Genomic DNA, 23,548 nt, shown 5'->3' with positions numbered 1-23,548 from the left:
GTTTTAGATCTTAGATCAAATTGTCATACCCTTAGAGAAACGGACCTCTCCACTGGCACTAAATTAGGTTTTTATTCTCTCTCCAACCTATAACTTTCTATCTCACTCCCTGGGTATTTCCTTCTTACCATTTATCATACTGTTATTATCTTATCATCACTTACTTTTCTCTTTAAAAAATATTTTATTTATTTATTTTTAGAGATAGGGGAAGGGAGGGAGAAAGAGGGAAACATTGATGTGTGGTTGCCCCTTGCGCACCCTCAACTGGGGACCCAACCTGCAACCCAGGCATGTGTCCTGACTGGGAATTGAACTAGTGACCCATTGGTTCTCAGAGCCAGCACTCAATCCACTGAGCCACACCAGCCAGGGCTGTTCACTTATGTTTCTTCCTGCACTAGATTTTAAGGTGCACAACAGCATAGATTACAGATTGTTTCTTGCTCACCCTTGTACCTTCATTGTTTAGAACTACCTAGCACATAGTAGGTACTCGATAAATATGTGCTGAAAAGATGAATAGGGAACTAATTAGTAGAAACAAGGGAAAAAAGAAAGATACAGCATTAAATAAAGACAAAAGAAGATAAAAAGGGAATGGAAATAGGTATATTTTGCTCGGGTATAACAACATCAGAAGTAGCCTCATTTTAGCTATTGCTGACTTTGGGGCCTAATCCTATGCCCAGGTAGAGTAGACACTTTCTACAAGCCTTGGAACTAAATTATACTTTTTTCTACTTCCTTATATTGGATAATAAATATAATTCCTTGGAAATTGCTTTGGATCATAATTAGCCTAGTACTCCCATGGACATAGAACTAGCCAGCTGAAACTCAAAGGAGCAAATTAGTTTTTTCTGAACAGAAATTACTTTAAAGTGGAAGGATATAGATTGTGCAGTCCAGAATGCCCAAGGGCAGTCTTTGTAGAAGGGTTTCTATGGTATTAGAAACCTACAAATGCCAGTGAGTCAAAGCAGAAGCTAAAGAGTAACATATGTTTGACTCATGAACTCTGCAGTACATTTTGTAGAATACATCCCATGTGTGGGCCCAGATCCCAAATGACTTAAAGTTGTTCAATTGCAATTTAATTCCTTCCTTGGAAGCATTCCTGATACTTGGGAGAAATTCTACAGGGGCATTTATACTTAAAGAAATACTACTCAAATTGCCAGCTCCTGTTTTGAACTTCCATGCAGAGACCGCTATTCTTATAATACAGTGCTTCTTTTTTTCCTTAAGTGGGTTTCCCTCTGAATTACTTGTAAAGTATTACACACCACATTGATTTTCTTATCTGCATTTCAGGTGAATAGAGCCATCATATTTTTCTTTTTTAACAATTTTTCTTTATTCATTTGAGAGAGAGAGAGAGAGAGAAGCAGACATCAATGTTTTGTTGTTCCAGTTACTGATGCATTCTTCGGTTAATTGTATGTGCCCTGACCAGGGATTGAACCCACAACCTTGGCATGTCAGGACAATGCTCCAACCGACTGCTACTTTGCCAGGGCCATATTTTTCATTTTAAGTGTATGTAAGACTTCTATTGAAAGGAACTTCACAGTGATACTACCAAGAATCCTTTTCATGGGCTATTTTGGGACAGAAGGAGGTCCACATAAGGGTATGATTCCCCTTACTTAAGTATATGTTAAAGATTTTTAAATTGTTATCATGAATATTTTTAAATATGCAAATGTATAGAATTATAGTAAAATCCATATATCCTTCACCTGGATCAACAATTATCAACCTATTACAACATTTGCTTTATCCATTCATTCTATTCATTTCCATATTTGAAAGAAAATCTTAGACATTAGGTGGTTTCTATTATAAACCTAAATATGTATCTCTAAACAGTATCAATATTCACCTTATATAAACACAAGGACATTATCACACCCATCAAAATTAATTGCTACCCTGGCCACTGTGGCTAAGTTGGTTAGAGCATCGTCCCACAGACCAAAATGTCACAGGTTCAATTCCCACTCAGGGCACATGCTTAGGTTGAAGGTTCGGTCTGTAGTTGGGGCACTTAGGAAAGGCAACTGATTGATGTTTCTCTCTCACTTTGATGTTTCTCTCCCTCTCCCCCTCCCCCTCTCTAAAATCAATAAGCATGTCCTCAGGTGAGGATAAAAAAAAAATCTACTGATGCTTGGACCCCATCACAGGCTAGTTGAAATGTAAACTTAAAAAAATTAATTGCTTGGTATAATCTAATACACAAACCATAATCAAATTTCCCTGATGCTCTCAAATATTCTATTTAAGTTGGCTTGTTTGAATCAGGGTTCCAACAAAGTCAACATACTACATTTGATTGTCAGGTCCTTTAGGTATCTTTTCATCTGGAGCATTTCCCCTCCCCTGCTTCCTTTGTTTTTCAATGTTATTGACTTGTTGCAGACTAAGTGGGTCAGTTGTCCCATAAAATGTCTCACATTCTCCATGCGTTTGCTTCCTTGAGGTATCATTACCATGTTTTCCTATTCCCTAGATTTCCTTTAAGTGAAGCTAGCTGTAGAGCAGCACTGCTCAGTAGAAGTTTCTGTGATGATGGAATTACCTACTTGCACTATCCAATACAGTAGCCACTAGCCACATGTAGCTATTTTTTAAAAAACTTTATTTAAAAATTTTGGTTAGTTTCATTTGTAACATGTAACTACTGAATGAACACTTTAAATATGGCTAATGTGAGTAAACTTTAAATTGAATTTAGTTTTAGGTAATTTACATTTAATTATGTTTGTGTGTGTGTGTGTGTGTGTATTTTTAATCGTGAGATTCCACCTTGTCAGGGAGAGTGGTGTGGGTGGGATATGTAAATCTGTACCTATGCTAATCCACACGTACAGTGGATGACACCCTAGATAAAGGGTATTGTGAGGAAAGAAAAGGGCCTAGAAACATTGCTTAGGCAGGTAGAGGAGGATGGACAGAGACAGAGAAAGAAGGACCAAAGAGTTGGAGGGAATGTCCTAGGAGCAAAGCAAGGAGAGTCCAGTTATATCCAGGAGAGGTAAATCTAGGAAGAGCATAGCGTGGGACATGGCATCCCTGGGATGTCTGTTATAGGGTCAGAAATACGGCAGAGTGCGCTTGGATTCAAGCCTGGCAGTTTCCCTTTAGCTGAGTGGCCTTGGGCAAAAGGTTTTCTGGCTTATCCTACAGATTCTGTCTCTGTAAAATAGGTATAATAACAGCATCCTCAAAGAGTTATTGTGGGGATAAAATGAATTAGCATTGCAATATGCCTAGCACTTTGCAGGTTCTCAGTAAAGATTGGTTTCTCCCATTATGTCTCTGACCACTTACTTATTCATCGTTTTGACTGTCACTCTCCTTGATGTCTTGCTTTGGTGTTGGTGGTGACTCACTTGTGAGAGTCAGCACAGGTCTATTTCCATATATCATTGTACTAGTCTGGGTGCCAGCAAGCTGTTATGAGCTGACACGTCAGTGCTCTGGATAGTGTAGGGAGCCAAGCACCCACTGTGTACCCCTTCATAGACAGACAGAGAACCAAGGATAAGGACACAGTATTTCCTCCTTCATCGTATTGTTTATCCCTTCCAGGGAAAAGACCTCCAACTGTTACAGAACAGACCTGGGGGGCAGGTGGTGAACCATATACAATTACCAAAAGGACCCGCCATTTCTCTCTGGGGGTCCCTCCCCACCTGCTAGGTTCGCTTTGCCCGCCACCAGAGGAAAGACGTCTCTCAATGCCAGAGATTGGTGAAAGGAAAGGAATTATTTATTTAAAAGTTATACAGATTTAGAGTAATGACTTAATGTCTTCATTAAAATACCAAAGTCCTTTAGAATACCCACAAACACACAGTCCTTCCTTCTCCCTCTGCCCAGTCTGGGGTACCGTATCTCAGGAAAAGAAGAAGTCCGTGATTCAGGCTCCCGGCACCATCAGCTGTGTTGCAGCCACAGGGTTCCCACTCTGCCAAAGCAGCATGGTTCTCTCCCCCTTCTCTGCCAAAGTCTCGGGGTCCTCTCTCCCTTCTCCCCCCAAAACTATGTGGTCCTCTCTCCCTTCTCCACCAAAGCTGTGTGATCCTCTCTTCTCCACCAAAGCCGCATAGTCCTCTCTCAGGTATGGCTGCCAAGCCTGGGTTTAAATCCCAGAGCCAGTCTTCCTCTGCAGCCCCATTTCTGACTCCTCCTACAATCAGTTACACCTGACAGCATTGCCTTATTCTTCCAGCTTTACTGGGCTGCCATAGTAAGTCTGAGCAGGTGTGGCCCATGGCATGGAGCCAATCTTCTCCAAGCTCTCACACAGGTGCTGTAACCAGGGGGAGTTGCTTCCCTTGGGTGGAAGTCACTCCCAGCTCCCTGGCTCAAAGCATGGCCACAGCTATTTAACGTGTCTATGAAACCAGTTAAAGGTTATAGATATATTGTTAAATGACCATGCCAGAGGTTAGCTGCACAGCTGTTGCTGTACAAAACAGGTCTGAACGGCCCTGCTCCATGTGTCCCTTCCCCCAGCTCAGGCTTGTGGGGGTAAGGACATCTTACATATATTTTTCTAATATTTCCTGGACACCTTGAGTTCTGGACCCCATTACAAATCCCTATTTGGGGCCCCCCTCTTGGCTGCACCCCGTTACACAACTACGAAATGAATACTTAATTTTTGTCTCAGGACATCTTTCTTCACTTGCATTTTGCAATTGCATAAATCTCCAATACAAAATATTAGTAATAAATGACTCATCAAAATATTTTTATATTTGTCAGCATTGGCCCTACCAGATTTTTCTGATTGGATAGAAACAGCCACTCCCTCCTCCCCTCCTAAACTTTTATATGTTAAATACAGTGAATGGGGAAAAAGAAAAAGCCATTTTTTCCCCTACCCGTTAAGAACTCTTGCCCTACCTGCCACCTCTGGCAGTTTCTGCAGTGTGACCCTGGCTTTGGCAGCTACAGCCAGGGTTGCCTTTTTGGTAACTACCCATTGGGAGATAATGTAATTCATTGCTTGTCTTAGGTTAACTAAACTCCCAAAAGAGAGACTGACAATTTCTACCGTGGCTTAAGTGGGATACCTAACTTTTGAGCCTCTTTAAGAATTACCCTTCTATTTTTAAATAGCACATGTTTAATTTCTTATTGACAACGGCTATAGTTTCCAAACCAAATATGAGGGCATAACATTTCATAAGGAGGAGAGTAGTACCTTTAGGGACAGTTGATTACATTAATTGCAATTGTTACAGAAATTCCAAGGCTTGCGGGTGTGTGTGGGGGGGGGGGGCGGGGCGGGGAATGTACAGCTACTAAAAATTGGTAGCACTTCAATTGTAATGGAGCCATCTATCATCACATTCTGTTTTTACATGGGCATTGTAAACATCTGGTGTAAAGGAACTAGGGCCCTTAGCATCTCGCGATCTGGCTACCACCTCTGTACCGGGTCCTCTCCCGCTAGCCCGGAAGGCCGAGGGGACTGCGTTTTCCCAGCGGAGCACTGGGGACCTGCACGCCTGCGCCGTAGACCTCGCTCGCGTTATTGGGTGGAAGGTTGCGCGTTTGAGTGTCCATGGCAACGCGAAGCTTCCGTCTTCTGGAAGCTTTAGCTCCAGCTCCACTTGTGAGGCCTGTCCGGGTGGGAGGGACCTGGGCACAGGGGAACAGATGGGGGGAGGAGGGGGTTGGGGCTGGGGAAGAAACTTGAAACATTTGCCCCCGGGATTGATGTAAAGTAAGAAAAATCGGTCCAAGGCTCAGCACAAAAGGATCTTTTCATTCCGGTCCTTTCGCCCACACAGGGAACGATGCCTATGGAGGTGGTGGTGGAGCTGCAGATCCGGGCGGTAAGAGAGATCGACGAACCTCCCCTCCTTGACCCCAAATCAGACTCTTTCCCCAGGTTCTTAAATGGCCCCACGTCGTTTTCACCACCCTCTCCCACCTCACCACACAGACACCGTTATCTTTTGGAACAAATCGTACATCTGTCCCTAAGATTCTCTACACTTGTCTCCCCTGACTTCCTAACCTTTAATTCAGCTCAACTTCTTCCTACTTTTTCCTCATTAAAGCCAACTTGTTTATTAGCTTTATCCTGAATTTTTCTGTTCTTTTAAAATAACCCCACATTAAGTCCAAGAAGGATTTTCTTTTCCAGGATAAAAATTTATGAAAGTTTTTTTTTTTAAGACATTCTTCTTTAAATAACCAGGTTGGAATTTTATTTCAAAAAGCTTCATCACTTCCTGGTAATTGCGCACCTCCACGAACCAATCAAATATTTCTAAGCTATTTCCCTTAGAGGTAGCTCTGGCTTGCTAATTCCAAAAGGGAAATCAACCAACAACTGTTTTATAATTATCCACTGAATCTTGCTTAAGTGAGATGCTGTGGCAGAGTGACTCCATTGTCCTTATTTGGGGTTGGTCATTCATCTTATTTCAGTTTCAATTTTACAGTCCTTCCACCTCTAGTGACAGACCGTCGGGCAGCTTTGCCTCCAAACTGTAGGGGCTTCTGTCCTGGCCATGATTACAAGCACAAATACCGAATGGGTTATAGCTGTGGAACATCTGGTTAGTGTCTACACAAGTGACAAATGCTGTGGTTTCATCATACATGCAGCTACGAAATAAAGAACAGGATTTCCCGGATTTGTCAGCAAATAAGACCAGGCTATAGTAACTGCTCTGTCAATTGCGAGCTCTCAAAGTGTGCAGTAAGGTGAAGGAATTCTTGAGAAGCTGAGTGATAAATCAGCCTCCCTCCCATCAAGGCAAAAATTAAACAAGTTTTCACCCCATTTCATTCAACATTATTGGTTAATTTTATTTTGATTTTTAAAAAGCATTACTCAGTATACAATTAATTAATAGTGAAATCAGTTTTCTACCCTACAGTATTTAGTATGCTCCAAAAACAGGGTGAATTGATCTGTGCTTAAAAGCCAGCAAACTAGGCCCCAGTATCTAAGACAGGGAATTCCAGACGTATGAACAGGAACCAGAAAGTAAGCCTAATTTTGAGCCCCTAATATTCAGACTTGTGGACTCCACCGGAGGAAATGTCATGCTTCCAAATATCTAGGCTGAATATTTCTGCCGTTAAAATAAAGGATCTCTCTCAGATGAGACGACAAAGCAAACCACTCAGTTTCAGTTTCATTCAGCAAGTGAAGAGGTAGCCTGTATTGAGGAGGTTGTGGGAATGCAAATGATTTTACGTTGAAGAGTAGCTGTCCCTCTTTCAATGGGCCTCTTACACTCAGAAAGTTTATGTTTCCACCCAGTCAGAGCCCACTTGTCACAGCCATGCTCCAGATTCCTATGCACACCTCTATATGAAGGTCAAAGGCCACAATCCATTCTATTTATGAATCTCAAAATAACTAGTCATTAAAATTATCTGAAGACTCCAGTTCCATAGGTAACCTAGAAGTTCTCATTTTCAGGAAGAGCAACATTTAAAGCATATACCCTTTCATTATTCTTTCCTGATCTAAGAGTAATGAGCAGAGTCCACCCTGCATTTTGTGGTCTTTGGTCTTTTGATTTGGGGAGGCACCACAGATAAACTGCTTTAAATGTAAAGGTCCATGTAAATGGTCCTTAGGAGTTAGTTGTACCTTGTGCCTGGCATAGCAGCCAGCTCCCCTGATGAATTTCAAATTAAACGCTGCTACCTAATGTGTGCTGTATACAGGGAACCAGAATTCCATATGAAAAACTGTAACACACAAGCTCATCCTTGTGGTATATATGAAAAAGCTTATGTTTTTGCACTGCAAAGAATCACATTATTTTCCCATTTTATTATCTCAGTAGAGGAGCATTTTTCTTTGTTCAGTAGAGGTGACAGGCATCTCTTGCCATACTGGTCCATTGGCATAGTATGTGGTTAGCCTACTCCCAACCTCTCAGTTCCTCCGACCACCTTCGCAGCTTAGCTGTCCTTCATGAGGCCGTTGTCCTATCCTGCCCTTTTTGGGGGGGATTATAGACATGCCCATATTTAAGTGTTTCTTCTTCAAGTAAGTTCTTGGCTTATTCTCTGAATGCTAAAAGACATTAGAGTAGTGGGAAATAAATATAAATTTAAAGATCTTTTGAGGAGTTAGAGGGAAAGGAAAGATACTGTAATCTCTGTTCTCACTACCCAGTCTGCAAAGATGGAAGAGACATGACCTCAAAAAGCTTACCAAGAATCAGGATTAAGGAAATCTCCCCAGCTATGGCAATAGATCTTCAGGGAATCAACTAGAAAAACCTATGTCTTAGGCTCTTAAATAACTAAGAACTAGGATTAGTATGTAGCTTATCTGCATGTATATTTACAGAATGAAGATCAGGTTTCTTTTTCAAAGTTTAATTTACAAGTGATATGTTGATTGATGTATAGGATCACTACAAAACACAATTTTTCTGATGTCAACTTTTAGAAAACAGCAACATTAATAATCACCCCAGCTTGGTTTCTTTGCAGTTTTCCTGGAGATATAAACAATTGTTGAATGTATGATAGAGGGATTTTTTTCTTTCTGTAATACGGCTGTGATCAGTGATGGCCAGCATGTGCTCCAGCCCAGCAACCCATCAAGATGGTAGGACACCTGAAATCTCAAAAGAAGCCTGAAATGTCCTAAGAGGGACAAACGGGATGGCTGCTGATTTCTGTCAGCATGATGGCATGATCTAACGTGGAAACCTTTAGATTTCCTGGTGCCATATGAATGAGATGGTGTCACTATTGGTTCCAAAGTGCGAAGAGCAACGGAGCATTGTGCGGTGAGAGCCAGCAATAGTCCACGATGCTATACTGCATGTAGCCCATTAAAAAGCCAAAAGCCACATCGGTGACATTGTGTCGCCCCAGCAAGACCCTGGAGAGGCCCAAGATGAAGGCCCACAGTACCACCAGCACCCTCAGTGGAATGGCCAGCACCAGGTGGTTCAAGATGAATCTCGACACCAGGGCGGCCCTGGTGGCATGGCCCGAGGGGAAGGAGTACTTGTCCACCGACAGGGTGACAAACATGTCCATCTGGTTGTGGGCTGGGCGACGCCTGCGGACCAACCCTTTGAGCAGGGCCACCAGCAGCAGGTCCAAAAGCAGGGCGAAGAGCAGGTTCATCAGCACCTCGCGCCCGGCCCAGCTGTCGCTCCTGGACAGGCAGTAGAGGGTGCCCAGCAGCCAGGGGATGCCGTGCCCGGAGATCTCCAGCAGCTTCATGAGGGGCCGCACGCTGCCCCAGGAGGAACTCTCCCCGGCGCACACCCCCAGCTTCTTGGACAGCCACAGGTCGATGGCCAGCAAAGAGCGCAGGGCGATGCCCAGGAAGGACGGGTTCAGGTCCATGCGGTCCTCCTCAGGCAAGGGGGGCGGTGGCGCCTGCGAGGGGCCGGCTCCTGCCAGCGGGAAGGAGCCGCGGCGGTGCACGGGGCTCTCGGACAGGCGGAGCCGGGCGCAGGTGGGGTCCGCACCCGAGGCACGACCGCCGAGCAGGGACTGGAATTCGAACCTGCTGCTGCTGCTGCTACCTCCACCGCCGCCATGGGCCGGGCTTCCAGGGCCCCCGCCGCTGGTCGAGGCAGAGGCGCCCAGCGGACGTCCCTCGACATTCCTCCGGGGGCTCGGCATGGAGACGGGCAGCCCGGAGCCCAGGACCCCGCGGGCCTACAGACAGGCTCCCGGCCCTGCAGCCTCTTCCGCTTCCGCACGGCCATCCCGGAGGGGCGGGCCGAGGAGACGGCGAGACGGCGATTGTGACACCTGGCGGAGACCTGGGTTGAGATTGGAATTCCAATTTGATGGAGAGGAGAGGGAAGGGTGTTACGGGAAGTTTCTGTGAGGGGCTGCGGTAGTGGAGGAAATTTGACATTGTCTGGTTGGTCAGGACAAGTAGATCCCGTTTAAAAACAAAACAAAAACCTGCCCTGTATCCCCCCCCCCCCCCCCCCTTGTTTTTAAGATTTCTTGCCCAGGGGTGTTCCTGCCCGACAAGCAAGACGTGTACCTTGGGGTTTACCTCCTGAATCAGTACCTGGAGACCGACTGCTTTCCCTCGGTGTTTCCTATTATGATTCAGCAGAGAATGAGATTTAAAAAGGTGATCTTGACTTTCTCACTGCTAAATAGAGAAATTGAAATTTTGCTCTCTTAATATCATTTAGTGGTTCTTATAAAGAACACAATTCTTATAAAGTTATTTTGTAAACCTTCTTTTAACAAATTGCTTGAAGGCACCCCAGCGCTGTGTAGAATCGTAGTTGGAAGACTTGGTTTTGTAGGCCAGGTCTGAGCCAGGTCGACCTGGTGCTAAACCCCCGGTGATGACGTTTTCTGTTCTGGGAATTCCCGTGGCACGTTCTAACTGGAGCAGATGGAGCAGATGTTAGAGGCGGTTGCATTACATTTACGACAGGGATAGTCAATAAACTAGCAGACCTTAGAAACAAATGTTTTTGGACAAAAAAAAAATCATGAGGACTATAACCAAATTAGTTAAATTCTGTATCTGAAATCCTATAACAAAACAAGAAGTCTCAGACTTACTGAGTTTTCTTAAGTCATATACACCAGATATGACCTAATCTTCCCACTATAAAATATTAACTGTATTACCACACAATCACAATCCTTTGAATTTGCTTGTTTGTTTGTTTGTTTTTGGATTCGGAGATAGAATCAATTTGATTCCTTGAACTGTGATGTGTCTGGTGATTTTGCCCCGAACAGTCTCACTGAGGCCGTTCTTTGGGATAGTGGATGAGTATGAGAAGGATATAGGGAGAGTCTATCCTTCTTAAAGGTGCGGGTGGAGGTGCCAGAAAATGGCCCACTTTGACCTGAGAATGGCAGAGGAGATGAGGATGGATTGTCTACAGGGCTGGAGCCCTATGTAGTATTTTTAAAAACTACAGGGTTAATTTAAATGAAGTCTTCCAAACTGGTTGGGTGAGAGAGAAGAGGAACAAATGAACATTACCTGGGAACGTACAGTTAGAATCCAAAGGAGCCTACTCTGCCATTTAGATGTGATGTTAGTGGTGGAAATCCGCTCTGTTTTCCCCCCAAGAATGTCCTTATTTTTATCAATTGTAAGTTTGCTTCTATAGAATAAGCCTTAAAAAATCTTTTTTATAAGAAGCCCAAGAATACAAAATCATAGCACAGAATGATAAATTTGTAAATGACCTTGGAAGTCACCTAGTCCAACCTCCTTGACTTGGAGAAGAGAAGAGTGAGCCTCAGAGTCCCATTCCTGATGCCGCCACTTCTCTGTTGCAAAGCTGCGCATCTGAGATTACTAGTCTAACGATACATGGGCTTCTCACTTCAAAAAATGCAATTACATAAATGCTTTGTTTTATTTTTTTAGAGAGAGGGGAAGGAAGGGAGAAACAGAGGGAGAGAAACATTGATCTGTTGCCTCTCACATGGCCCCAACCAGGGCCCTGGCCTGCAACCCAGGCATGTGTCCTGACTGGTTCAGACCAGTGACCTTTCGATTCACAGGCTGCTGCTCAGTCCAGTGAGCCACCAGCCAGGGCTTATTTATTTATTTTAAATGCTTTATTTTAAATTTTGAAAATTGCCCTCTTGTGTGAACTGTTTGGGTTTGTATTCCAGCTTCCCATTTGCCCCAGCTTTGGTGGTATCTGTTCCATTCTCTTGCTGCAAGTATTTGTTGTATCTGTTCCACTCCATAATGCAAATACTGGCAACAAGTAGCAAAAACCTTTTCTCCTTGTACCTTCTGTGTAATTCAGAATGGAATGTTCTAAAGCATTTGGATAAACAAGAAGTTACTCCTAAAGAATGTATGAGGCATTGTGTTTGAGCAGTTCATGTTGGTCATTTACTCCCTGGGATTGTACTTGAGAAGATACTTAGATATGGATGAAGTGAAAGAAGTGTAGTTACTGAAATACATTAGGAAAAAAAACTCACCCACATTTGCTTGGTAAATCCAAGCCAGTAAGACAAAAAACAGGGACAGCCACATTTTTGTAGTTAAAATAGACCTGACTTTGGATTAAGAACAGATTTTAACCATGCTTTAAGTTTAAACACTATTTAAATCAGAACTTTAGTGCCCGAAATCAAACTCTGCTGAAAACATTTTGGTTTATTTTCACAGGGTTCTAGAGTTCAGGGAAAGTGATGTGGTGTGCCTTTTATTTCAGTCCTATTCCAGGCCCTTTTTATCTCAAGGACAAAATATGCAGATTTGGCAATGGCTAGACATGTATCATAGTGGTTTTCTTGGGCTTCATGATACACTTAATGAATCTCTCCCTCTCTCTAGTTATTTAACTTTGTGAGAGTGTGGCTACTAGCACTTAGCTTTTTTGTGTGTGTTACACATAGATAGAATTTTTATTTAGGTTTCTTTTTAACACAACCAATGACTTGGCAAGAAAAGTCATTCATTCAGTTAACATTTCATGAATATCTGTGGTATTCAGAATGTTTTTTTTTCTTTTTTTTCACATTTTTTAATTGTTTTTCAAGTATAGTTGTCTCCATTTTCCTTCTACCACTCCAGAATGTGTTTTTTTTAGGTACTCAAGAATCTTTAAAAAAATTATTTATTGCTATTTAGAGAGAGAAGAAGGGGGAGGGAGAGAGCAAGGGAGAGTGAGAGAGAGAAAGAGAAACATTAATTTGTAGTTCCACTTATTTATGCATTCATTGGTTGGTTCTTGATTCTTGTATGTGCTCTGACCAGGGATCAAACCTGCAACCTTGATGTATTGTGACAGCGTTCTAACCAACTGAGCTATCTGGCCAGGGCATGATACTCAAGGCTCTTTGCAGTTGATGCCACTTGTGCTTTTAGCAATAAACAGTAGGGCTACGTCAAGTTGATGACATTTTGAGGATGTGGTAGATTCAGCTTAGATTTTCCTTGCATTTGGTATTGTTTTGCTAATTCTCATTCATTTATTTTACACTCAGTTGTTGAACTTTTAACCACATATCTGTTAAAGATATTTCTGTTGAGTCCTTAAATGTGATATGGTTGGATTTGATATTTGTTATTTATTTGGAAGAATGTAATCTGTAATTTCTATATAAGTATATATTAAGAAAGCTTTGAAAATTTATTTTCCTCATTTTTTTCTGCAGTTATTCGAAAATGCGATAGATCCCGGAGCTGTAGCAGACATTTTAGAAAGTAGGTACGAGATGGAGGGGGTGGGGAGACTGTTGTGTGTCTGTAATTCACAGATATAAAATTCTACTATTTTTTAAGTGGTGATACTTACATGTCTATATTTATATTAAAGAGAGTCTGTAAAAATTGAATCATGTTTTTGATTCGATTACACTTTCCTAGATATAGATAGAATATACTAGAAAATAAAAATCTGTTTGTTTATTTTTTACAATTAAATGGTTTTTGTATATTCGCAGGGTTGTATAGCCATCACCATATCAATTTTAGGACATGTTCATTACTACAGAAAGAAACCCTATACCCATTCTTCCTCCTCTCTCCCAGCCCTAGGCAACTACTAACTAATCCTTCCATCTCTAGATTTGCTTGGTCTGGATGTTTCACATAAATGGAATTATACAATATGTGATCCTTTGTGACTGGTTTCTTTTATTTAGCTTGGTGTTTTCGAGATAGTAGGTGTCAGTACTTCACTTCTTTTTATGGCCAAATAATGTTCCATTGTGTGGATATGTCATGTATCGTTTATCCATTCATCAGTTAGTGGACATTTGGGTTGTTTTCATTTTGGGGATATAATGAATAATGCTACTCTGAATATTTGTGTACAAGTTGGTTTCTGGAGGTATGTTTTCATTTCTCTTGGGTACATACCTAGAAATGGAATTCCTGGGTCACAGGGTCACACTGTTTAATCTTTTGAGGAACTTCCAGACTGTTTACCAGACGGCTGTATCATTTTACATTCCACCAGCAATGCATGAGGGTTCCATTTCTTCACGTCCTGGCCGACATTTGTTATTATCTGTACTTTTGATTGGTAGCCATCTTTGCAGTATGAAATGGAATCACACTGTGGTTTTGATTTGTGCTTCCCTGATAACTAATGATGTGAAGCGTTTTTTCTTTTGCTTTCTGGTGATTTGTGTCTCTTATTTGGAGAAATGTGTATTCAGATCCTTTGCCTATATTTTAATTGTGTATTTGTCTTTTTATTATTGATTTGCAAGTTCTTTATATAGTATAGATACAAATCCCATGTCACATGTATGACTGACAAATATTTTTCCCCATTCTTTTCACTTTCTTAATGGTGTTCTTTGAAACACAAAAGTTTTTAATTTTGATGAATTCTATTGTATCTATTTTTCTTCTGTTACTTGAGCTTTTAATGTTATAACTAAGAAACCATTGTCTAGGTCAAATCACAAAGATTTAGTCTGTATTTCTTCTAAGAGTTTTATAGTTTTAGGTGTTAATTTAGGTCTATGATACATATTGAGTTGATTTTTGTAAATTGCATGAGGTAGGGGCCCAACCTTATTTTTTTGCATCTGGATATCCAGTTGTCTCAGCACTATTTATTGATCAGAGTACTGAGTATTTTTTCACCCATTGAATAGTCCTTTGTTGAATTTCAACCTTTGTTAAAAACAAATGACTATAAATGTGAGGGTTTATTTTGGGGCCCTCAATTCTATCTCGTTGACCCATATTCCTTTCTTTATGCCAATACCACATATTCTTCTTTTTTTTTTAAGATTTTATTTATTTTTAGACATAGAGTAAGGGAGGGAGAAAGAGAGAGGGAAACATCAACTTGTGGTTGCCCCTCAAACGCCCCCCAGTGGGGACCTGTCCTGCAACTCAGGCATTTACCCTCGTCTGGAAATCAAACCTGCATCCCTTTGGTTTGCAGGCCTGTGCGCAATCAATCCACTGAGCCACGCCAGCCAGGGCTTCTACCACACATTCTTGATCATTGTAGCTTTGTAGTGAGTTTTGAAATCAGGAAGTATGAATCCTGAAATTTAGTTCTTTTTCAAGATTGTTTTTGCTCTTTGGGTTTCCATGGTTTTCCACTTTAGGATCAGTTTGTCAGTTTCTGCGAAGAAGCCAGCCAGCTAGGGTGCTGGCTGTCCTATCAGTATGCGGATCAGTTTGGGGAATATTGCCATCTTAGCAGTGTTACACCTTCTAATCTCTGAACATGGGAGGTGGTGAGAATTAATTGACTGTAAGGAATTTAGAGTCCAAGACAAATTAAGTGTTTAAAATTGCTGTTGGGGTGGTGGTTGGTAAGAATATATTCCCTCCTCCCACTTGGAAAACCTAAATTATGGGCCGTCTTGGCTTTTAAGTATTTTTGGCATTTAGAATTCTGTTTTCGTGCATTCATATGTTTTTCATTAGTTTACAGAGAGAATTTTACTTTTCACTGTCTTTTTCCAGTTTTTTTGACATGTAATTGACATATAACATTGTATAAGTTTAACATGTGCAACGCATTGATTCGATTCAGTTATATGTTACAAAGTGATGACCACTACAGTGTCAGCCAGCACCTCCACCCCATCACATAGTTGTCATTTCTTTTCTTGTGGTGAGACATGTAAGGCCTACCCTCTTGGCAACTTTAATGTACAATCGATCCTTGACTAACACCATGGTTGGGGTGCCCACTGCCCATGGAGTGGAAAATCCAAGTGTGACTTTTGACTCAGCCCTTTGCATCCGAGAATTTTCAATCTGTGGTCACAGTTGGGAATGCAAAAATACTGTTTTTCATCCAGGGTTGGTTGAATCCACGGAAGCAAACCCCTAGCTGTAAAGGGCTGACTGTATTTGTTGAAAAAAATCCATGTGTAAGTGGACTGGTGCAGTTCAAACCAATGTTATTCAAGGGTCAACTGTATATAACACAGTGCTATTAACCATAATTGCTATTGTTGCATGTTTTAAGTGTTTTCACTTTTAATATTTTGTGGGAATTATATTTATTGATTTTTTATTGTTACACCATTTATATTTTAAATTACTTTTTAAAGTTTGAATTTTATTCTTATACTTGTAAACATTGTACATGGGCTCACTATTTCTAAATATATTTTGAACTCAGGAAATATAAAGAAATGTTAATTTTATGTCTCCATTATATAGTCATATAACATACTATTTTAAGCAAGATAAACTTTTATAAGTTAATGGATAACATTTGTATTTTGAATTTTTAAAATGGAAAGTTTATTGTTATATAAGTGATTTAGGAATTTATGTTTAAGAGAGAAATATTACATTTATTTTGTTAGTACTTTTCAGGGGGTGAAATGCTGCTTTTAAAACTCAGTTATTGTCCTTGTTGCCCACGATTTATTGGGTCTAGCAATACCTGAGTCATTGTTATGGAATTTATTATTACTAAAGTAATAACTATTGCATTATTATTACATTTAAGTCCCATTTAATTCCACTGCTGAGAATGCAGAAATGGTTAGAAGCCCCTAACCATGGTGTTGTTCAGATTAAATGGGAGTTAAATGGGATGTTATGACAGTTTTAAATACAGCAATTAATGAAAAACTGGCAATTTTCCAAAGTATTAAAATCTCATTTTTTTTCTTTTTTAGGCTTCCTAACCAGGTTTGAATTAATACAGCTAGTGCCTCCAGGTAATGTGCCAGTAAATGCATTTCTAAATTGGCTTAATTTAAATTTAAAAGGATTTTTGGCGTGACAAAATGAGGATCGGTATTTAAAAGTCCTTCTTTACAAAATACTGTTTTTTACCCCACCAGCCTGTTTCACTTTGTCCACTTTCAGAAGAGTAATTCTTTGTATTCAGTGGTTATCTGACTTTCCTCATTCAGCTTCTTTCAGGTTTTTGCCTTTGACTAAACTCTAACTTGTGGAGTGTGTGTGTGTGCACAGCCCAAAGCCATCTTCTCTGTTAGGTGCTGGAACAGGGTTGGCAAACTGTAATTCCCAGGCCAAATCCAGCTGCACTGTTTTTGTGTGGCGAGCTAAATCTCTACAATTTAAAAAATTGAGATTTAATTCATGTACTCTAAAACTTATCCTTGTCAAGTGTACGATTCAGTTATTTTAGTATGTTTACAAGGTAGTGCCACCCTGACCACTGGCTAATTCCAGAATATTTTTACTACTGGGAAAGGGACTCCACACTCATTCATAGTCACTCATTGTTTCTTCCTCCCTACAGCTCCTGGCCACCGTTAATCTTTCTGTCCCTATCGGTTTGTCTGTTCTGGATATTTTATATAACGGAATTAGATAATGTATGGCCTTTTATGTCTAGCTTCTTTCAGTTGATCATGCGTCAAGTTTCATCCATGTTATAGCATGTGTCAGTACTTCTTTCCTTTTTATGGTCAAATATTCCTTTGTATGGATATACCACATAACCAGTACTATCTTTTACATAGGTAAGTTTGCTTATCCATTCATCAGTTGATGGACATTGGGTTGTTCCCACTTTTTGAATATTCTGAGTAATACTGCTATCGACATTCATGCACAAGTCATTGGACCAGTTCATGTTTTGAGTTCTCTTAGGTATATTCGTAGGAGTGGAATTGTTGGGTAACTCTGTGTTTAACTTTTTAAGGAACTGCCAAGCTGTCTTCAGTTCTTACATTTTTAAATGGTTGGAAAGAAACTTAAAAATACAAATACTTAGTGATATGAAAATTATATGAAATTCAAATTTCATTGTTCATAAAGTTTTATTGGAACACAGCCACATTCATTCATTTAAGTGTTGTCTATGGCTGCTTTCATGCTGCAATGACAGAGCTGAGTAGTTGTGACCATACTCAAAGCCTAAAAATATCTACTGTCTGGCCCCTCACAGAAAGCGTTTGTGACTTTAGGGGAAAATATTCTGTGCTGCCTTCGCTTTGTGGTGTCTTGAATGGCTGGAGACCTGAGCTAACGAGAAAGTGGGAACCGCCACCTCGTGGCACCAATTCTCATACATAGTCTCTCAAAGTACTGAAAAGGCTGCTACTTTCTCTCCCATAAAATAAAGGCACACTTTTCACTTTCACCAATAACTATTGATTTGGATATTTTGAGTATGTCAGCTATCTTCTGCTATTGGCTTCTAGTGGGTAGAGGCCAGGGGTGTTGCTAAACACCTTCCAATGCATAAGACAGCCACACAGCAAAGAATTATTTGGCCACAATATCAATAGTACCAAGAAACCTTGCAAACCACTTTTGACACATTTGATCAGTCACAGCACCTTCTCCATACGCTGCACAAATCTTTTTTTTGCATTTCAGTTGTGTTACCTTTCTTGAAATTTAATAAAGCATAATACACCAAATGTTGCATATTTTCTTCCATCTTCAATATCAAAATGGCTGCACAAAAATTCACCAATTTTGATAAGTTTTTTTAAATGCACGCAGATATGACAGCTGTCACAGTCTAACAAAATTGTTTCAAATGAAGTTAAAGACAATTAAGCACTATTAGAGCCACCTTACAGAAAAAACATAACGCACTTTTTGGCCAACCCAATAGCTATCTGGTGATTTTAGAGTCATGCACGTGTGTGTGTGTGAGTGTGTGTGTGTGTGTGTGTGTGTGTGTGAGAGAGAGAGAGAGAGAGAGAGAGAATATACCTAAATTCAGAAACATTTCTAATTCTCTTCTGATCTTTGACATTATACATTTTTGCTCTTCCCCTTTCCCCAAATGAATCTTCATAGTTTTACCACATCATAAAAATAATCCCCAAATGATGAGAAAAATTTTATTTATATTTTGGTGGACCTGTTTCTTGATATTTTCCTGTGGAGAGAAGAAAATATCAAGGTGCAGAATTTTTACATAGTATCACATACATTTTCTCCTATTATTAGCTTCTCCCATCCTGTGTTACTGCTGTTTTTTTAAAAATCATAGTTCTACATCATTATTTTAAGTAGTTATAAAGAATTGCATTAATTATGTGTTTTCGTAGGTTTATAAACAGTATGTACATACTATTTGGGGTTCTGTTTTTTTCATTCTAGATTGTTACCTGTAGTTTGCTTGTTTGTCATTTTCAATAACTATGTATTTTTCTGTAGTGTTAGAATTATCCTTAAATTGGTATGGTTGAGCATTTAGGATTTTTTTGTATTTTACATTTTCATAAAATTTTTTTTTCCTCTTGGTATATTTGCAAAGAATAGAATTATTAGATTGAGCCATGTTTTGTAACCTGGGAGTAAACTGATCCCCCGCAAGTTTCCACCACTTCATTGGCAGATGCCTCAGCTGAAGCAGAGGTAGCTGTGGAGGCTTTTAGGAGGATCCTCGCTCTGCCTACTGTGGCTGCCCCAGAGCAGGTCAAGGCCCCCGTGGAGTGGACTCAGGAGTCCGTAGTCCTTGCTTCTGCCTCTTGGTTCTTTGGCAGAAGCAGACTCTAAAAAACAGATAGGAACCCCACTCTCCATGGATCTAGGGACGGGCACTCTTGCACATTCATTATTTTCTGGGGTTGACATAACAGGGAAGGCCAGCGATGTCTCCTCTCTGCTTTCCAAAAATGCCCACCGAGTGTTTCTCAGACTAAAATCAGGGCATTAAGGGTTTTTTCCCCCCATAAGTTTTTTTCTTATTTGACCCACTTTTACGTTTAAACATAAATCACTGCTAACTGACAAGTTACATTTTAGTATTCTCATAAAATAGGAACAGGCCCATTTTAGTTTTATTTTAATTTTACAGGAACTAAAAAACTACCGACACCTAAGTATTCTCACTATAAAATTTTTAATTAACACAAATTTTATAAAGGAAAAAGCCAAAAGCCACAGTTATCAACTCCTGACAATAATTCCTTAATAATTTATGTATATTTTTAGACCTTTTAAGGTGTATTTAGTATAAATGTAATACATTTAGTGTATTCAACCAGCCCTAAAATAGTACACACATACACATATATGCTTATATATATACATTAAATATATTTGGTATTATATGTATATTTAGTATTATATTTTGGTTCAATATATATATTCTGCAACTTGGTTTTTAAAATTTAATATGTCCTAGACTGCCATATGTTTTTCACATGACCAGAAATCTATCTGTGAGATGGCTGCAAGAATTGTTTGAAACTATGATGATTGGAGAATATTGAAGCTGGGTGAATGCATATTAGTTGTAACTTAAAAGTTTATCAGATACACAATGGAAGCTTTATTATATACGGTTTTTGGTCCACATTCCTTCAATTTCAGAGTGTAATTAAATTTGAATTGCTCAAAATAACAGTTGCGCTCAGTTTCAGATGCATTATAGACTGATTCATTGTCCAGCCTGTGTTCGTTGAGGGTGCACAGGCCCGACCCTGTGCCACTTCCTGGGACCGTGCAGGTGGCACTAGTCCCAGAGTGGCAGTGGTAAAACCTCTTGATTGACTAGTCCTTGATCCTAGATAATTAAGTAAATATGGTTTGCTTGAAGTCTCATGGAGACTGCACTGTGGTAACATGGGCCACATTTGGGTTTACAGGGACCAGTTCTTCATTGGCTGAATTGATACCTTTTCATTTTGCTGTATATATTACTTTACTGTTTTATACTTTTCCACATTGCTTCCAAACACACTTCTTATTGTCAAAGACATTATGATCATTGAGTTAATGATGCATGTACCTCAGATTTGCATACAGCTTTGCAGCTAAATAAAGAAAAGATCCAATTATTTGTCTTCGAAGTAATAGACTTGTCCCCAATTTACAAAAAGCGAATGGACACAGGGGGGCAGCATAATCCTGGTTGACAGTGAACTTGGTGCTTTCTTTGCTCTATTGACTTAAATAAACCCCTACTTTGGTATGTGTCTTGTATAGTCATTCCAGCTGTAAGATGCTATTTTAGTGGGCATCCGCTCCCTGATTCAGAGCTTGATTTTATACTTCGCCAGAATGTTTACTGGGCATCAGCAGGAAAGAACTTTTGCCTCAGATGTTCTGGTTTTGAATTTCTGCTTTGCCGTGTGACATTGTGACAAGTGTCTTCAACTCTCAGAGCCTCAGTTTCCTTATCTGCAAAGAGGGAATCAAATGACATCCAGTATTGGGAAACAAGCTGTCAATTCTGATATGCTCTGCCAATGCTAGGTATTTCTCGAACCAATACTGTTATTAAAATTATTTCTCTTGAAGTGTCATTTGTTTCCTTCTTGGGGAGCACCTGTTCACTGATGGGACTGATGATGTCCCTGTCTGTGCCATAGCCTATTAAGAATGTGGAGTTTTTCAGACATTTCACTTGCTCTATAAGAATTGCTCAGCCTGCATCTGTGTTCATTTGTTACTGACAACCTAGGCTCTTGCTGTAACATCCCCTCAGTGTGCTGACATTTTCATACTGGGTGGCACTTTGGATCTCTAGAACAAACCAGAGTCAGAATTGAGAAGCTTTGCAGCCTTCTGTTTCTCTAATGCTCTTTGTCTCTTTTTATCCCTGAGATTCCAAAGATAGTTGATGAGCTCACCTCCAGTTCTCTGACAACTTATTTGCATCTTAACTCTTGCTACGAACGGCAATAGTAATTAAGTAGCTATCATTCTGGATGCAGTGACAAGAACTAGGCAAAAACGTGAAAAGGAAAAAGGAAAATCTCAATGTGTAGAGCGTCATACCACGCATCAAGGTGTTTGTTCCCACTGGGAACATATTATTGAAAACACAATAGTCACAGAGACCAGGGTAGTGCTGGGACCGCTGCTGGGCTGCTGTCAGGGAGCCATCCTGATGATGGCAGGTACGGTAGGCACCGTGCTCTGCATTTCACACGTGTTTGCCATTTGTCCTTAAAGAAGCCCTAAGAGGCAGGTGCTGTTAGGAGTTCTACTTTTTCCTGAAGAGGGAACTAAAGGAGTTTACATAATTTGCTCAAAGTCACATAGCTGGCAATAGGTGAAGCAAGGATTTGAACCCAGAACCTGAGTTTTTACCCAGTATACTATAGGTTTCAGTAGAAAGTTGTATTTTGTTGCTAGTGACGGGTGAGGAAATTGTCACGTCACTTCCTGTTTTCAAGTTGCACTTCTGAGATCCCTAAGTGGAGGAAGTCTCTTTGGCCAGCAAAAGTGGGGAGGTCATGCCCATCGTGGGGAACAGGCGAAGGGTTTCTTCTGATGGGTTTGCAACATCACAGTGTGTGGAGAATGGATGGAGTGTGGGAGGAGTGGAAGCAGGGTGACCAGCTAGGAGGTCATGACAGTAGCCAGGAGTGGGGCGTGGGCCAGGGTGGTAGCTGTACCAACGGAGAGAAGGGGACAGTTCTATATTTATTTTGGAGATAGAGTCAACTGGACTTGGTAATGGATTTATGTAAGGAATGAAAGAGTAGAATCAAGGATAAATCCTAGATGTTTGGCTGGAGCAGCTGGTACTGGTTCCTCTGATGGGAGGAGGGAAGAGCTTATTTGTGGTGGAAAAACAAGCAAGAGTTCTATTTTGAACCTGTTATGTAGGATATACTAAAAGACATTTAAGGTGAAACTTGAATGATGAATAGGATCTCAACAGGATGGGAAGGAAGAAAAGACATTTGAGAAGGAATAGCCTAAGCTGAGCAAGTGCATAGTAGTGGAGGGAAAGATACGTTATTAGCTTATTGTGGCCGGGGCGCGTCCGAGAGATGAGTGGAAAGAAAAGATACTATGATGAAAGATATAGAATACAGTTTTTTGCACTTTCATCCTTATTAGAACCCGGTAAGTGAAATAAGTAGGAAGAAATTGATCCAGTATATTGTTTGATAGAAGGTCAATTATTTCTACAGTTGATGTAACAAAAAATACCCTCATCAGAATTCTTGTCACCGGAAAATGGCAGTCACCAGGCAGCAACGCCCCCTCATTGATTAGGTTACTGTTTTGGCAGTGCTCCGTAGAGGGGCCGGGCTCAGTCCAAACCACGTGTGTAGCAACTACCACGAAGACGAGGAGGGCTCAGATGGCAGCTTCTCCATCCTTCAGCTCGGTGATCCTCAATCCTATCAGACTCAAGATCTACTTTTGTTAATATTTTGTAGCATCCCTTTTACCATCCTGAAATAATATTCATAGTTAATAGAACCAATGTATACAAACACAGTATTTGAACTGTACTATAAAGGAGAAATAAAAGGAAAGTGATGTAAAATAAAATATGTATATCACCATATAAATGTTGAGCATAGTGAACTATTTAGATGTGACATGATTTTCAAAATGCCAAAAGGATCTCAGTAAAGATCCAAACAGCAAAGTACAATTCTTCCTTAGTGTACACAGTCCTTGCATTCCTGAAAGTCCAGTGTATTTTAAAATTATGCAAAAAAGTGAGTTGTATTTATATGTATCAGTTAGGTTCATACAGTGGTTTCTCGCTGGAAAGAATGTCTGGTAGGAGGTTAGACGGTTGTGCAGGAGTGTCTCGAGCATTGCCGGGCCTTTGGCTCCTGCCTGTGGAATGTCTCCACATGCTTTGGAAGTGCCCCTGGGGTTGCAACCAGCCCTGCTAAGAACCCGCAACTCTAGCTGTTCTCT

The 23,548-nt window shown here is 40.5% G+C and overlaps 2 protein-coding genes across 6 annotated transcripts in view; one reads left to right on the top strand and one right to left on the bottom strand.

The window, feature by feature from the left end:
• Nucleotides 1-5,619: 5,619 nt before the first annotated feature.
• The window catches only part of SPATA6L (spermatogenesis associated 6 like), a 63,925-nt gene continuing 45,996 nt past the window's right edge, over nt 5,620-23,548 (top strand). For 3 of the 5 annotated variants that reach the window (XR_006654694.3, XR_006654695.2, XM_045191000.3), the window contains exons 1-4: nt 5,701-5,861; nt 9,986-10,123; nt 13,150-13,198; nt 16,609-16,650. Coding sequence is in view for 3 of the 5 variants with exons in the window: in XM_045191000.3 (XP_045046935.2) it covers nt 5,823-5,861; nt 9,986-10,123; nt 13,150-13,198; nt 16,609-16,650 (268 nt within the window). In the remaining 2 variants the exon portion in view is untranslated. Of the gene's footprint in view, nt 5,639-5,700; nt 5,862-9,985; nt 10,124-13,149; nt 13,199-16,608; nt 16,651-23,548 lie in introns of those variants that run through there. The other 2 variants (XM_045190994.3, XM_045190999.3) reach the window with 2 other exon arrangements.
• PLPP6 (phospholipid phosphatase 6) lies at nt 8,367-9,730 on the bottom strand. Its single transcript, XM_053924298.1, has one exon. The coding sequence runs from the start codon at nt 9,652-9,654 to the stop codon at nt 8,761-8,763; it is 894 nt and encodes a 297-aa protein (XP_053780273.1). The 5' UTR covers nt 9,655-9,730; the 3' UTR covers nt 8,367-8,760.

Source organism: Desmodus rotundus, chromosome 1 (genome assembly GCF_022682495.2).
Source record: "Desmodus rotundus isolate HL8 chromosome 1, HLdesRot8A.1, whole genome shotgun sequence".
Taxonomy (NCBI): domain Eukaryota; kingdom Metazoa; phylum Chordata; class Mammalia; order Chiroptera; family Phyllostomidae; genus Desmodus; species Desmodus rotundus.
This window is presented reverse-complemented; position numbering and strand designations above follow the sequence as displayed.